Source organism: Capsicum annuum, chromosome 1, assembly GCF_002878395.1.
Source record: "Capsicum annuum cultivar UCD-10X-F1 chromosome 1, UCD10Xv1.1, whole genome shotgun sequence".
Lineage (NCBI taxonomy): Eukaryota > Viridiplantae > Streptophyta > Magnoliopsida > Solanales > Solanaceae > Capsicum > Capsicum annuum.
In genome coordinates, this window is record NC_061111.1 from 54,579,017 (window position 1) to 54,592,785 (window position 13,769).

The 13,769-nt window shown below is 34.6% G+C and overlaps 1 protein-coding gene across 1 annotated transcript; it reads right to left on the bottom strand.

Annotated features, from left to right (window-relative positions):
• Window positions 1-1,661: 1,661 nt before the first annotated feature.
• Window positions 1,662-6,413, bottom strand: LOC124897690. Its single transcript, XM_047410898.1, has 4 exons — window positions 6,260-6,413; window positions 3,478-3,654; window positions 2,570-2,788; window positions 1,662-2,176 (listed from the first exon to the last, which is right to left on the bottom strand). The coding sequence occupies exons 1-4, from the start codon at window positions 6,411-6,413 to the stop codon at window positions 1,662-1,664; spliced, it is 1,065 nt and encodes a 354-aa protein (XP_047266854.1).
• Between the last annotated feature and the right edge of the window lie 7,356 nt (window positions 6,414-13,769).

A 13,769-nucleotide genomic window follows, 5' to 3' on the forward strand; every position in this document is an offset into this window, starting at 1 on the left:
CTTTTAATTAAAAATTAAAAAATAATAATTTTCAAAAACCGACCATTTGTGGTCGGTTTTTGTTAAAAAAAATAATTATATGTAAAATTAAATATATTATTTTTTAAATGTCTTAGTGATCACACGTTGTCAATAACCAATATAACAATAACAAAAATTAATCAATCTTAGATTTTGTAAAAAAAAATATACTAAAAATATATCAAATAAATAAATAAATTATGTTAAACATAATCTTTATCTTTTACTTATATTTTAATAAATAAAATAAATATTTTTATTCTTTGTATATAGTTAAATATGCATAATTTTTGTATAATGAATATGTATATATATCATACCGTTGAGATAATGATATTATGCTACTATTGCAGTTATAATAATGTAATGTACCTATTTAACCGATAATTCATCTGAATATAATGAATGTGTTCTATTATGAGGTAATATAGTATTTACGAGCTCATATATATGTGTGTGTGTGTGTGTGTGTGATGTAGTGATCGATCGATGAACGACGTAGTCAAAAACTAGTAGAATCTATCCAAACATATTACTGAATACCAAGATTTGAAACGATAGAAGTAATAATATACTGTACGTCGAAGTTATATTAATGTAAGCTAATCTAATCAATCAATAACTCATTAGAGTAGATATATAAAATACATCGTATTATATTATTGGATAGTATACTACTCGTATACGTATGTGATGTATATAGTATGTATTTAAAACTTGATATAGTCGACAGCGTGCATATGTGTGTGTATGGATAGGTATATATATAATATATACATATTATATAGCGATGGTATATACTAATGACATAAGATAAATCAATCGATAATTCAACTGAGTATCTGTGAAATACGTTGTATATTATTATGGGATAGTAAAATCGGGTATGTGATGATTTGAAACGATTGAAGTAATAATATATTGTACATTGAAGTTATATTAACGTAAGCTAATCAAATTAATCGATAACTCATCAAAGTATGTATATGAAATACGCCGCATTATATTAACGGATAATATCCCTGTGTATGTATGTGATGTGTATAGTATGTATTTAGAACTTAATATAGTCGATAGTGTGTATATGTGTGTGTGTCTGTGTGTATATATATATATATATATATATATATACACATTTATATGATGTAGTGATCGATGAACTATGTAGTCAAAAACTACCATAATCTATCCAAACATATTGAATACCTTGATTTAAAATGATCAAAGTAATAATATACTGTACGTTGAAGTTATATTAATGTAAGATAATAATCAAATTAGTAGATAACTCGTCAAGTATGTATATGAAATACGTCGCATTATATTATGGGGTAATATACTCGTGTACGTATGTTATGTATATAGTATGTATTTAAAACTTGATAGTCGATAGTGTGTATATGTGTGTGTGTATAGGTATGTATGTATGTATATATATATATACACAGAGGCGGATCTAGGATCCGGACTCTCTGGGTGTCAACAGCTAAGTAAACTTATCAATTAAATTAATCCGATTATTCATTTTTCAATCAATAGAACAATTAATCAACCAATTAATAAAAAAGAACAATAATAAAATGACAAAACTTAATCTTTCAATAATATTTCTAATATCATAATATAATATCCATAATTCATTACAATTGTCCACGACGAGTTTTCATATTCTGAAAATGATCAACGATGACATCATTACTTAAATTTGTAAATACATCACGCTCTATGTAACATACTAAACAATTATTTAAATATTGTTCATCAATACTATTTCGTACTTCATTTTTTATGTGCTTCATGGAAGAGAATGCTCTTTCCACAGTTGCCATAGCAACGGGTAAAATTAGAGCCAACTTCACAAGTAAATAAACAAGTGAATAAGTCTCCACAAGATTTGCCTCAACTAATGCCTTTGCCAAGTCACGAATTCCTTGCAAGTTGGAGAATTTGGAATTATCACCTCGCATATGAATTATGAAAGTATCAGGTTGGTAACTCGAATCTCGAAGCTTTCCATCATCAAACTCATTTGGATAACACTTTGCTAAAGTCATGATTCTATCTTTGTCAAAGTTAAAGAAAGAATTGACAGGATTCAAGCTACCCATCCCAAGAAGCAAATCACTACTCACTACATCAAAACGATCATTAAGCTCTTGAAGTTGCACATCAATGACAACACAAAAGATTTCAACACGTAAATGGTGCGAATAACAAACATCCAAACACTTATGTTTTGACTTTTTAGGAAAATAAGACTCATCTAATTTGGGAATTAAGATACCATGTGAATGACAAAATGAAGAAACATCATCCAATAAAGATTCCCACCCATTTTCTCTCATATCTTGCAATTTATTTTTTTTGAGATGTTAAGAAATTCTACGACATTAACAATATCTTGATCTTTTTTTTTTTTGTAAAATCTTGCTCAACTCATTTGACATGGCCAACACTTTCAACATCAGGTGAAGCATAAAAATAAATTTGAATGTTTTGATCTTTGTCAAAAGATATTCCGCTTGATTTCTATCACTTGAGGTAGAACCTTCAATTTCAATCACTTCAAGCACATGAACAATAGATGAGACAATAACAAGAAAGTTATCCAATGTTTTGCAATATGATCTCCAGCGAGTATCACCCGATCTTTGAAGCCCACGTTCTTGATGTAATCCTTGTCCAGTATGAGCTTCACCGGACTCAAATAATTGCTTCAAATTTACGGCTTGATGATGACGAAGTAAATCTCTACGTTTAAAAGATCCTCCAACAACATTCAGCACATTAGTAACATGATAAAAAATGTTTTCAACTTTCAAATATTTTTTATCAATAGAAACAAGTGTTAGTTGTAATTGATGTGTAAAACAATGAATATAATATGCCGAAGTACTATCTTTCATAATTAAAGTTTTGAAACCATTTATCTCTCCTTTCATATTACTAGCTCCATCATAACCTTGTCCACATACTTTGGATGGACTTAGTGAGTGATCGGAAAGTAAAGAATAAATTTTTTTTCTTCAATGAGCATGCTGATGTATCACTAACATGTACAGGACCGATAAATCATTCTACAACTTCACCATTCTTATCAACATACCTCAAAAGAAGAGCCATTTGTTCTTTGTGTGAGATGTCTTTGGATTCATCAACTAATATCCCAAATTAATCTCCATTCAAGTCCTAAATTATAACTTTTAATGTTTCTTTCACACAAGTATTGACAATATCCTTTTGAATTATAGGACAAGTCAAAGTATCATTTTGTGGAGCTTTTTCTAATATCACTTTTCCCACATCCGGATGTTTGTCTCCATGCCACCGTAAAAATCCTAAAAAGTGGCCTTGATTAGTTGAAATTCACTTTCGTCATGACCCGAAAAGGCAATCCATGATACAAAAGAATTCTTGCCACATCAATTGAAGCTTCCAAACGAATTCTGTACTCACTTTTTGCCTTTTGAGAATGTTTATCAAGAACAACTTGAATTGATTGACGATGATTTGACAAATCTAACATCTTGTTGTAACATTTGTGGTGAACACTATTAACTTTACCAACATGTAAACGAAATCTTTCAAGAGCCTTATTCCAACCCATAAAACCCTTTGATGCATAAAAATCACCTGTAGTTTCATGAACAAATTCATTTTTTGAACAAATAACAATAAAGACAATATGCAGTATCTTTCTCCACACTATACTCCAACCAAGTCAAATGTGAACCTTTAAACCAACTTGAAGCAAATTGACGCATTCAACCTCCTATTTCACTTGAAGGATATGGTTTCAAGACAGGTTGACAAGACCCTTTTTCAATATAATATTTCCTCACTTCATCTCGTATTCGAGGATCATAATCAGAAATGCGTCTTCTTTCTCCTAGATCGGCTTTAAGTGAACCCAAACCGAGGTCAGTTATAAGATAAGAACGATTGACATTGACATTACTAGAACTTGATTGAGAATAATTAGCCTTTTTAAAAACATTCTCCATCTCAATTCACAAAATTAGAATACTTTCTCCTAAATCAAGATAATTTCAAATTTGAATTTCTAAGCTCAAGAGAGAGAAACGAAATAATTTTTCCAAACAAATTACAAAGAGGATAAGAAGCAATCAGAGAGAGAGCAAGCAGAGCAGCAGCAGCAAACCTCAATAGTCAAGAACAAGAGAGTGTTTTGATTTGCTCTGATTTGGAATTGGAAATAGTCAAATAGGGTTTTTTGTTTATTTTAATGAGAGATATTTTATTAAACCTTTTAACTTTTTAAACAATTAAATAAAAAAAAAGTCAAAAGATAACATTACTTTTCTATAAAAGTTAACTGGTAAGGCGCCTTTATTAAGTAAAGTGTTGTTGCCTTGTTTTAATGAAACAATTGTTAACCAAAAGTTATTTTTAAAAAACAAGTGCTGCTAGCCGAGTTCGAACACACAACCTTGAGGATACAAAATCAGCACTTTGCCACCCGCATTAGATAATACTTTGTTATTGTGGGTGACAGATTTAATATTTAACTATATTCTTATATATATACAGCTATATATACAGTGTTTCCGTCGAACTTTGCGGGTGGCGTGCCACCCCCATGGTCCTTAATAGATCTGCCCCTTTATATATATATATATATGTATGTATGTATGTATGTATATCTCTTGTGTAGTGATGTACGTAATACATAGTTAAAATTAAAGCTAACAAAATATATCCAGTTATATATTGAATATACTGATATCACATGGTCGATCAAGGTGATATATAGTATACTGTTAAAGGTATAATAACATAAGATAAGCTAACCGATGTATATTATGAGATAATAAAATGGTGTGTTTGATCGATGTATGTAGTACGTATTTGAAAGTATGATAGCCAATCGAATATATGTATATATCTATATATCTCGTGTAGTGACGCATGCAGTAATCAAAAGCTAGGTAACTGAATCTAATTAACTGATAATCTAATTGAAAATATAAATAAATTATTTTATTACTTTTTATTATCATTTTTTTTACCATTTATCAATTCAAATATAATATTTTATATTTTTCGTAAACATGCACACTTACAATTATTTTACAAAATACATTATCTATTATTATTATTATTATTACTATTATTATTATTATTATTATCATTATCGACAATTTTAAAATAAATATTCATGCACACTCATAATTGTTGGTGAGGACAAGAACATGTTACGGAAAAACGATAGTAATCGGATCATTTAATTATTATTTAATTATTACTATTATTTATTATTATTATTATTGAAATAACAATCATTTTTAAAATTTGTGTATTTTCGAACTCAATTGTGTCAATTCATAACTCAATTTACAAATGCATTGTCTTTGTTATTACTACTATCAATAATTTTATATAACATTAATTTTTACATGCTTAGTTTTTTGATATCGATGTCTTATTATTTTTCTCATCATTAGCACATTTATTAAAATAGCGGGCCTAATTCAATTCAATTCAATTTCTCAATGTGTTTATTTTCTAGCCATCGTGTACACAATTAATGTTAATTTTAACCAAATTGATATTAATTCCATTTTTGACCCCTTTTTAAAGTAATTTTAATCTCAGTCGTTGATCAAAATTGATCCAACAGCTGATGTTAACACCCAATTTTGTACCACAATATACCAATTTTAGCCTAGTTTTATTCAATTTATTATTAGTATCATTTCGATCATTTATTAATTCAAATACAACATTTTACGTAATTTCATTAATATTTATTAATTTTTTTCTTCTCATAAATATGCACACTCATGATTTACAAATACGTCGTCTATTTATTGTTATTATCATTATTATTTTTTGATAATTTTATAAAATAATTTTACGTAACATTAATTTTACGCAAATAGTTTATTTTTATATCAACATCTTATTATTTTCTCGTTATTATTACATTTATTAAAATAACAACCTAATTTAAATTATTTTTTTAATTTATTTAAATTTTAGCCAATTTTTATTCAATTAACATTAATTTTTGCCAATTTGACGCTAATTCTGATTTTTAACTCATTTTAAAATTATTTTAATCTCAGCCATCGATCAAAATCGATCCAACGGTTGAGATCGGATCAACCTTTCTTCCCCTTTTAAACAAAATCCAAACCCTAATCCTAACTCTCACTAAAAAATAGTCGCCTCTCTCATCTCTCTATCCTTCCTCTCTCTCTAAGGTCCCTCCCACCCCTGTTCCGCCACTCCGGATGGTGATCCTCACCAACAAAACCATCAATGCCGCCAACCGCCCCCGTGCAACCATCAACCGAACCAGCATCTTCAAGCATCAGTGGATGCCACCATCGAGATAACGCCGACAAAGAACCAGTGGATGCCGCCATCGACCAGTAGACGCCGCCATCGAGATAATTCCAGAGTTATCACCGGCGAAAAGACACTTGCGTCAACTGTCCCACCGCCGCTCTGCTCTCCCTCATTCTTCTCTCTGTTAGCTCTCTTACCTTGATTGATTTCTAGTTGTTGCTTTATCATTTTTTTTATTTTCAGTTGTGCTATTTATAGTAATCTTGAGATTGGGAGTTTTTGTTTTTGATTTTGAATTGACATTTTAAGTAATCTTGAGATTGATATTGCTTGGGGGTTCCTGATTTTGGGTTTGTTCACGCCACCTCCGTTTGTTTTCCTTTTTTCAATTAATTTGGTAGAAGATCGTGCGATATTATTCATAAATACCTAAAGCCACTCTGTTTTCTGTTATGTATTTTAATTCCAAACTCTGTTTTCTATGATGATCTAAATCTCCAGCAGTGCGAAGTAACATGGAGAGTACCTTCACTCCTACTGTAGTAGCTAAAAGACAATAGGTAAAAAAATTATTAATGTTATATTTTATATTATCTTTTTGCAATATAAAAAATATGGTTCAAAAGGTAAGAATAACACTCCATAGATTACTCATTAAACTAACAAAAAATTAATAATTTAGGAGGAAATCTGTCATAGCATGGTTAAGGTCTACTTTAGATAAAATTGCATCAACTAAAGCTCGTTAATAACTTGAGGAATTCCTTTATTTCCCTGCTTAACTCCACGTTTATGAAATTGTGTTAAGCTTTTAAGACTCATTCAGTTCTTCACTAGTTAAAATCACCAGTTATTCATTGTTTTTCCCTTGCTCTCTTGTTTTCTGATTTGAATAGATTTTTAGGAGCGAGCTTGAGTTCGGCTCTTTGACGATGAGGTCAGTATTCGTCCCTTCTTTTTGCTTTTTCTAATTTCCGAAATCAAATATTTGAAAGTATGCCATTTATGTTCTGTTTGCCTTTTTGATCTGTATGTATTTGACTCCGTCCTGCTATAAATTAAAATTCCGTTTTACTAGAAATTATCTTGTGATACGAGAATTTCTAGCTCAAGACCTTTCACACAAAGCCAAGCATGTGAGTTGCAATGACTCCAAGCCTTGTTCACATTCTTGGCCATGTGTGAGGCCCTTGTGAGCCCATCTAAGGGCCTATATTTAATAAAATGTAAAGAGGCCCACTAAGACACCCCAAACCCACCCACTTAAATGCCAAGGGTAATTTGGTCTTTGTCCCTCCTTTCTAAGTGACTATATAAGCCATGTAATAGGGCTAGTCTTGCTTTAGTTCATTCCTATTATTCAAGAAACAAAGACTTGTAAATTTTTTACTTCTCTTTCTCATCATTTGAATATGCCAAAACCAAATTCTCACTAGTAGAGTGATACTAGTGTTGTATCTTGGCTAGAAACTAGGTTCTTGAGGTTCTTTGAGTTCCTCTTGGTCCAAGTAAGAACTTGGTATTGATATTTATTAGTCTTAGGGTCCTTTCTCTTGTTAGGGTTCTTAGATTAATGAATATTGTGTGTCAAGTTTCTATCTCTTTGTTGAATATAAAAGTCTAGTGAAGCTATGTGGGGATCTTTCGATTCACTAGCAATATTGTCTTTGTTGTTCTTGTTGTTAAACTCACTTTTCTAGTTTAAACAAGTGTTGCAAGCCTAGTGAAGCCGTGTGTGGCCATTTTCGATTCACTAGCACTTTGTTGTTCATCTTGTTGTTGTTGTGTTGGTTGGAATCTCTTGATACACAGTTAGCATTGTATCATTTGGTATCAAAGCTCAAGGCTAGGTTTTGTTCTTACAAAAACAATCTTGGAAAGCTCTTACCTAAAAGTGTGTTCTTGAACATTTCAGTAAAAGAAATTGGTTGTAGATCTACAAAAGTTTTACTTGTTTAGTTGTTTCTTGTGTTGGTTTCTTTCTCATCAACACAAAGGGTGTCTAAATCTAAAGTTAAGCTTAATGAAAAAGAGAATTGTGTTGTGAAAAAAAAAACTTGGAAGTGACCATTGTGGTGTATTGTTGTTGTGTTCTTGAAGGTGTTGATGTTGTGTTCATCCTAAACTACTCCTCATCTTATGTCTTAACTTCTATAAAGATAAATAGATCCAAAAAGGTTGTAAGACAAAATTGAAAATTGTTTGTGAGAAGACTTTCCAACATCACCTTTTCAAGACTTGACGACCACTTTTACTTAAAACAAGGAACCTTGTCTTGTGGGACTAGTGAGGTCAAACATCACCTTTTGAGTTTGAAAAAAAATAAAATAACAAAAAGGGGTTTGAAAAATGTTACAACACTTTATGTTTTCCATCCCAATAACAAGTCATCCATTACAAAAGATCTAGGAGGACTAAGACTTCAAGTTGATGAACTATTTATGTGGACCCGCAGCCATTGACATGCTGCCACATCACACTAGTTACTGTTCACGTGATAATTAAGCTCAAATTTGGATGTTCTAATTTCTAATTATTGATTCCTAGTTTCCTCTAATTGACTTGAGAACTAATTAACAAACTAGTACATTCCTACTAGCTTGTCAATTAGTCACTTGAAGCCTTATGTTCGTGTCAACGTTTGTTTGTGTGCTTTTATCGTTTGAATACGTTGTAACTCTTGGCTCTAGTCCGATGAGAATTCTTTGAGTTTCAAACAAGAATCCATTCCGGGTAAGAGCATACTCATACCTTACAGATTCATGGGTTCTTAGCCAATCTAAAACTCTTGTGGAACTTGAGTGTGAGTGAACCAAGAGAGTGTGAGTGAGGAGAGAGATTTTAAACTAACTTGTTTGTTGCTTGTGTAGGTGATACCTTGATAGTGGAGGGAACCACGTCTCAAACCGTAGATTCTAATGAAATGGAGAATATGAGGGTCACTCTTGAGGCTATGAACCAAGATCTTGAAAGGTTGAGTACGGAAGTGGGAGCCATAAGGGGAGAAGTGACAACTATTAGTGGGAGGTTAGAAAAAGTGGAGAGTCAAAGGAACTCTCATCCTTCTACTTCTCGACATATTTTGTCAAGTGGACATGATAGAAATTCCTCTGCCACCATTACTCCCAAAACATGGCCACAATTGCCAAATCTTTCACTAGCTCCACTAAATACTGCAAGCCAAACCACTTATAACCCTCTAAACCGAGACTCCAATAGACCAACCCATTCCCAAATGTCTCAAGTTTCACAAGAGGTACTCGAACGTCAAATGCCTCTACAAAATCCAAACCCCCCTTCCAAGCTCCACTAAACCAAATACCACCACCTCCACAAAATCCAATTCCTCCGAATCAAGTTCCAAATGTCCAAAATCATCCCATCCACCTTGAGAATATGGTAGAGAGGATTATGAAGGATGTGGAGCCTTTGACGATGCCTACATGAGGGAGAAACAGATGAGAGGAGGTCCTGTAGATCTAAGGAGATATCGAGGATATGGAGAAAGTGGAAACCGACACCTAGAGAGAGACGTAGGCATCAATACCATCAAATTGAGCCTACCTATCTTTAAGGGTGAAATTGACTCGAGGTGTATCTTTTTTGGGAGTCGGCATGTGATAAAGTGTTTCAAGTGAATGATATCTCAGAGGAGAAGAAGAGTTGTTATGTCATAGCTCATTTTGAAGGCTATGCTAACACTTGGTGGGAATATGTCAAGTGGTTCGGCAATGAGTTGGTAGAGGGACAACCACCACCATGGTTTCGGTTAAGGTACCTAATGAGGCAATGGTATCTTCCCAAAAGTTATCGTCATGATTTGCTTGCTAGGTTGTACAATTTGCAACAAGGGAATCGAAGTGTTATGGCATACTATGACGAGTTTCAACAACTCATGTTGAAGCTTGATCATCAGGGAGAACAAATTGGCCATGACATCATTCGGTTCAAGTGTGGGTTCAACAAAGATATCTCCACTCATTTGACGCTTTACAAGTTTGATACCGTTGAAGGTATTTTCCAAGCGGCTCTTGAGATTGAAAGGAAGCTTAAAGAGAGGTCGTCGTTCAAGGCAAAGGGACCATCAAACTCGGGTTGGCTAAGGAGCAAAGATATGGTTCAACTATCTTCGGGTTGGACCAAAAACAAGGACCAACCCGCCACTACAAGGCTGTCCAAGCCTAAAAAAGTCCATAAATTTCCTCTTCGGTAAGAAGCTCACAAGTACCCTAATCCTAAAGGGTTCCAATGTTTCAAGTGCCAAGGTAGGGGACACAAAGCCAATGAACGTCCAAACCGGCGCAATGTGATCCTAAGGGAAGAAAGATTGTATTACCTTGGTGAGAAAGTGGTCTTGAAAAAGAAGATAATGACGCCGAGCCTCAAGATGGAGAAAACCTCAAAAATAAGCCACATGATGATGATGATTATGAGGATGCTTATCCACAAGAAGGGGAGTGTGTGGTTCTAAACTTTGTAGTGAGGTGTGCCATAATTAGTATGGCGATAGATGACCCTAGCCAACGGGAGAATTTATTCCATACTAAATATCTTGTGAAGGAAAGTGTGTGTACTATGGTGATAGATAGTGGAAGTTGTGCGAATGTGGTTAGTTGCAGTGGTGAACTTCTTGAAATTGCCGACTACACCTCACACTAGTCCTTACAAGTTGCAATGGTTGAATAAATGCGGCGAGTTAAAGGTCACAAGGCAATGTGTGATACGTTTTAAGGTAGCCAACTACCATGATGAGGTGCTTTGTGATGTGATACCAATGCAAGCTTGTCACTTGTTGTTAGGAAGGCCTTGGTAATACAATAGGTCGACCAAACATAATGGAAGGTCCAATCGGTATACACTTGAGAAGGATGGATGAAAGCTTGCTCTTCATCCATTATTGCCTTTCCAAGTGAATGAATTATGCCAAAAGATGCAGGAATTGAGGAAAAATGGAAAAAAGGCCGAGAGTGAGGGGAAAAAAGGGGAACTCGAGAGTGAGGGAGTAAGGGAAACTGAGGGGCTCCTAATTTCTAAGGGGCAAGGAAGTGTGGTGATGATGGCTAGGAGGAAAGAATTATTTTTGAATCATGATGAGGACACTCCGATGCTCCTCTTGGCTCATTGTTTTAACACTAATGCCACTAACATTTCCATTTCTCCTCCTATTTCTCATGTTTTGCAGGATTACGAGGATGTCTTCCCAAAGGAATTACCGCAAGGATTGCCCCCACTTCGGGGAATTGATCACTAAATAGATTTTGTTCCGGGTTCACAATTTCCCAACAAACTGATTTATAGAAGCAACCCGATGGATACCAAGGAATTGCAATGCCAAGTTGAGGAACTCCTTAACAAAGGATATATTAAGGATAGTATGAGCCCTTGTGTGGTTCCGGTGCTACTAGTTCCTAAAAAAGATGGGACTTGGCTTATGTGCGTTGATTGCCGAGCCATCAACAAGATAACGGTAAAATATCATCACCCTATTCCTAGGTTAGATTGTATACTTGATGAATTGAGTGGTTCGTGTTTGTTTTCTAAAATTGATTTGAGGAGTGGCTATCACCAAATTCGTATGCAATCGGGTGATGAATGGAAAACTGCCTTCAAGACCAAATTTGGTCTCTATGAATGGATGGTTATGCCATTCGGCCTAACAAATGCTCCAAGTACTTTCATGAGGCTAATGAATCATGTGGTGAAGCCATTTATTGGAAAGTGTGTTGTTGTTTATTTTGATGATGTATTGGTTTATAGTAAGTCCTTAGATGAGCATGTAAAGCATTTACAATGTGTGTTTGATGTCCTCCGAAAGGAGTAGTTATATGATAATCTAGAAAAGTGTTCTTTTGGTGTCCATGAGGTTGTATTTCTTGGGTTTGTGGTGAGTTCAAGAGGGGTCAAAGTGGATGAATCTAAGATTGACGCCATTAAAAATTGGCCAACTCCCAAAATCGTAGGTTAAGTAAGAAACTTTCATGGGTTGGCTAGTTTTTATAGACGTTTTGTCAAAGGATTTAGCACCATTGCCGCCCCTTGACCGAAGTGATTTAAAAGGATCAGCCTTTCAAGTAGGGAGATGAACAAGCTAAGGCCTTCGAGGACTTGAAAGCTATGCTATCTCGGCCCCTTTGCTACAATTGCCGAATTTTGACAAGACTTTCAAGGTCGAATGTGATGCAAGCAAAGTCGGCATAGGCGCGGTTTTAATGCAAGAATTGAAGCCTATTACCTACTTTAGCGAAAAGCTCATAGGAGCAACTCTAAACTACTCTACGTATAATTTAGAGTTGTATGCCTTGATTAGAGCCTTGGCCACTTGGCAACATTATTTGAGGCCTAAAGAATTCATGATCCGAATGGATCATGAATCCTTGAAGCATCACGGGCACAAGACAAGCTTAACCGACGGTATGCCAAATGGATTGAATTTCTTGAAACTTTCCCTTATGTTATTCAATACAAGAAGGGTAAAGACAATGTGGTTGCCGATGTTTTATCCCAAAAACATGTGCTTGTGTCTACTTTGTCGTCTAAGTTAATGGGGTTTGAAAGCTTCAAGTTTTTATATCCCGAGGACCCTCACTTTGCTCCTATCTATAGGGAAAGTGAAGAGTTAGAAAGGGATAGGTGGGTTATGGATAGGGGTTCCCATCCCTATACCAAATTTGATGGATACTTGTTTAAAGATAGACGATTGTGTGTTCCCTCAAGTTTGTGGTGAGAATTATATGTGAGGAAAGCACACAATGGCAGTCTAATGGGCCATTTTGGGGTTGAGAAGACCCTCAGAATTTTGGAAGAACAATTTTATTGGCGTAGAATGCACAAGGATGTGGCCCGGATTTGCGGTCAATGTGTTGAGTGCAAAGTAGCCAAGTCATGGCTCCAACCCCACGGATTTTACACCCCATTGTCCACCCTTTTGCGTCCTTGGCTTGACATATCAATGGACTTTGTGTTGGGATTACTGAGGACTAGAAGGGGGCGGGATAGCATTTTTGTCGTGGTGGATCGGTTTTCCAAGATGACTCACTTTATTCGTTGTTATAAATGTGATGATGCGCCTAGCGTAGCCTCTTTGTTTGTTGATAATGTTGTAAAACTTCATGGTGTTTCGAGGACCATAGTGAGTAATAGGGATTCTAAATTCCTAAGCCACTTTTGGAAGTCCATATGGGGTAGACTCGGTACTAAGTTGTTGTTTTCGACGTCATGCCACCCACAAACCGATGGCCAAACGAAAGTAGTAAATAGGACCTTAGGGTCTATACTACAGTCCATGGTTAAAAGAAAAATGACTTCTTGGGAGGAGCACTTACCGTTGATTGAGTTTGCTTATAATCGTGTTATACACTCGAGCACGGGGATGACACCCTTTGAGTGTGTATACGACATCAACCCCCTCACTCCTTTGGATTTAACCCCTTTGC

Bases quoted from the DNA above. Each gene is read 5' to 3' on its own strand.
- LOC124897690 (XM_047410898.1), bottom strand. From the start codon at position 6,413: ATGGCGGCATCCACTGGTTCTTTGTCGGCGTTATCTCGATGGTGGCAT. The intron at 2,789-3,477 runs GTGAGTACAGAA...ATGTTGTTGGAG, and splicing joins ACATTCTCAAAAGGCAAAAA to GATCTTTTAAACGTAGAGAT. The intron at 2,177-2,569 runs GTTCTACCTCAA...TGCAACTTCAAG, and splicing joins TGAAGTGATTGAAATTGAAG to AGCTTAATGATCGTTTTGAT.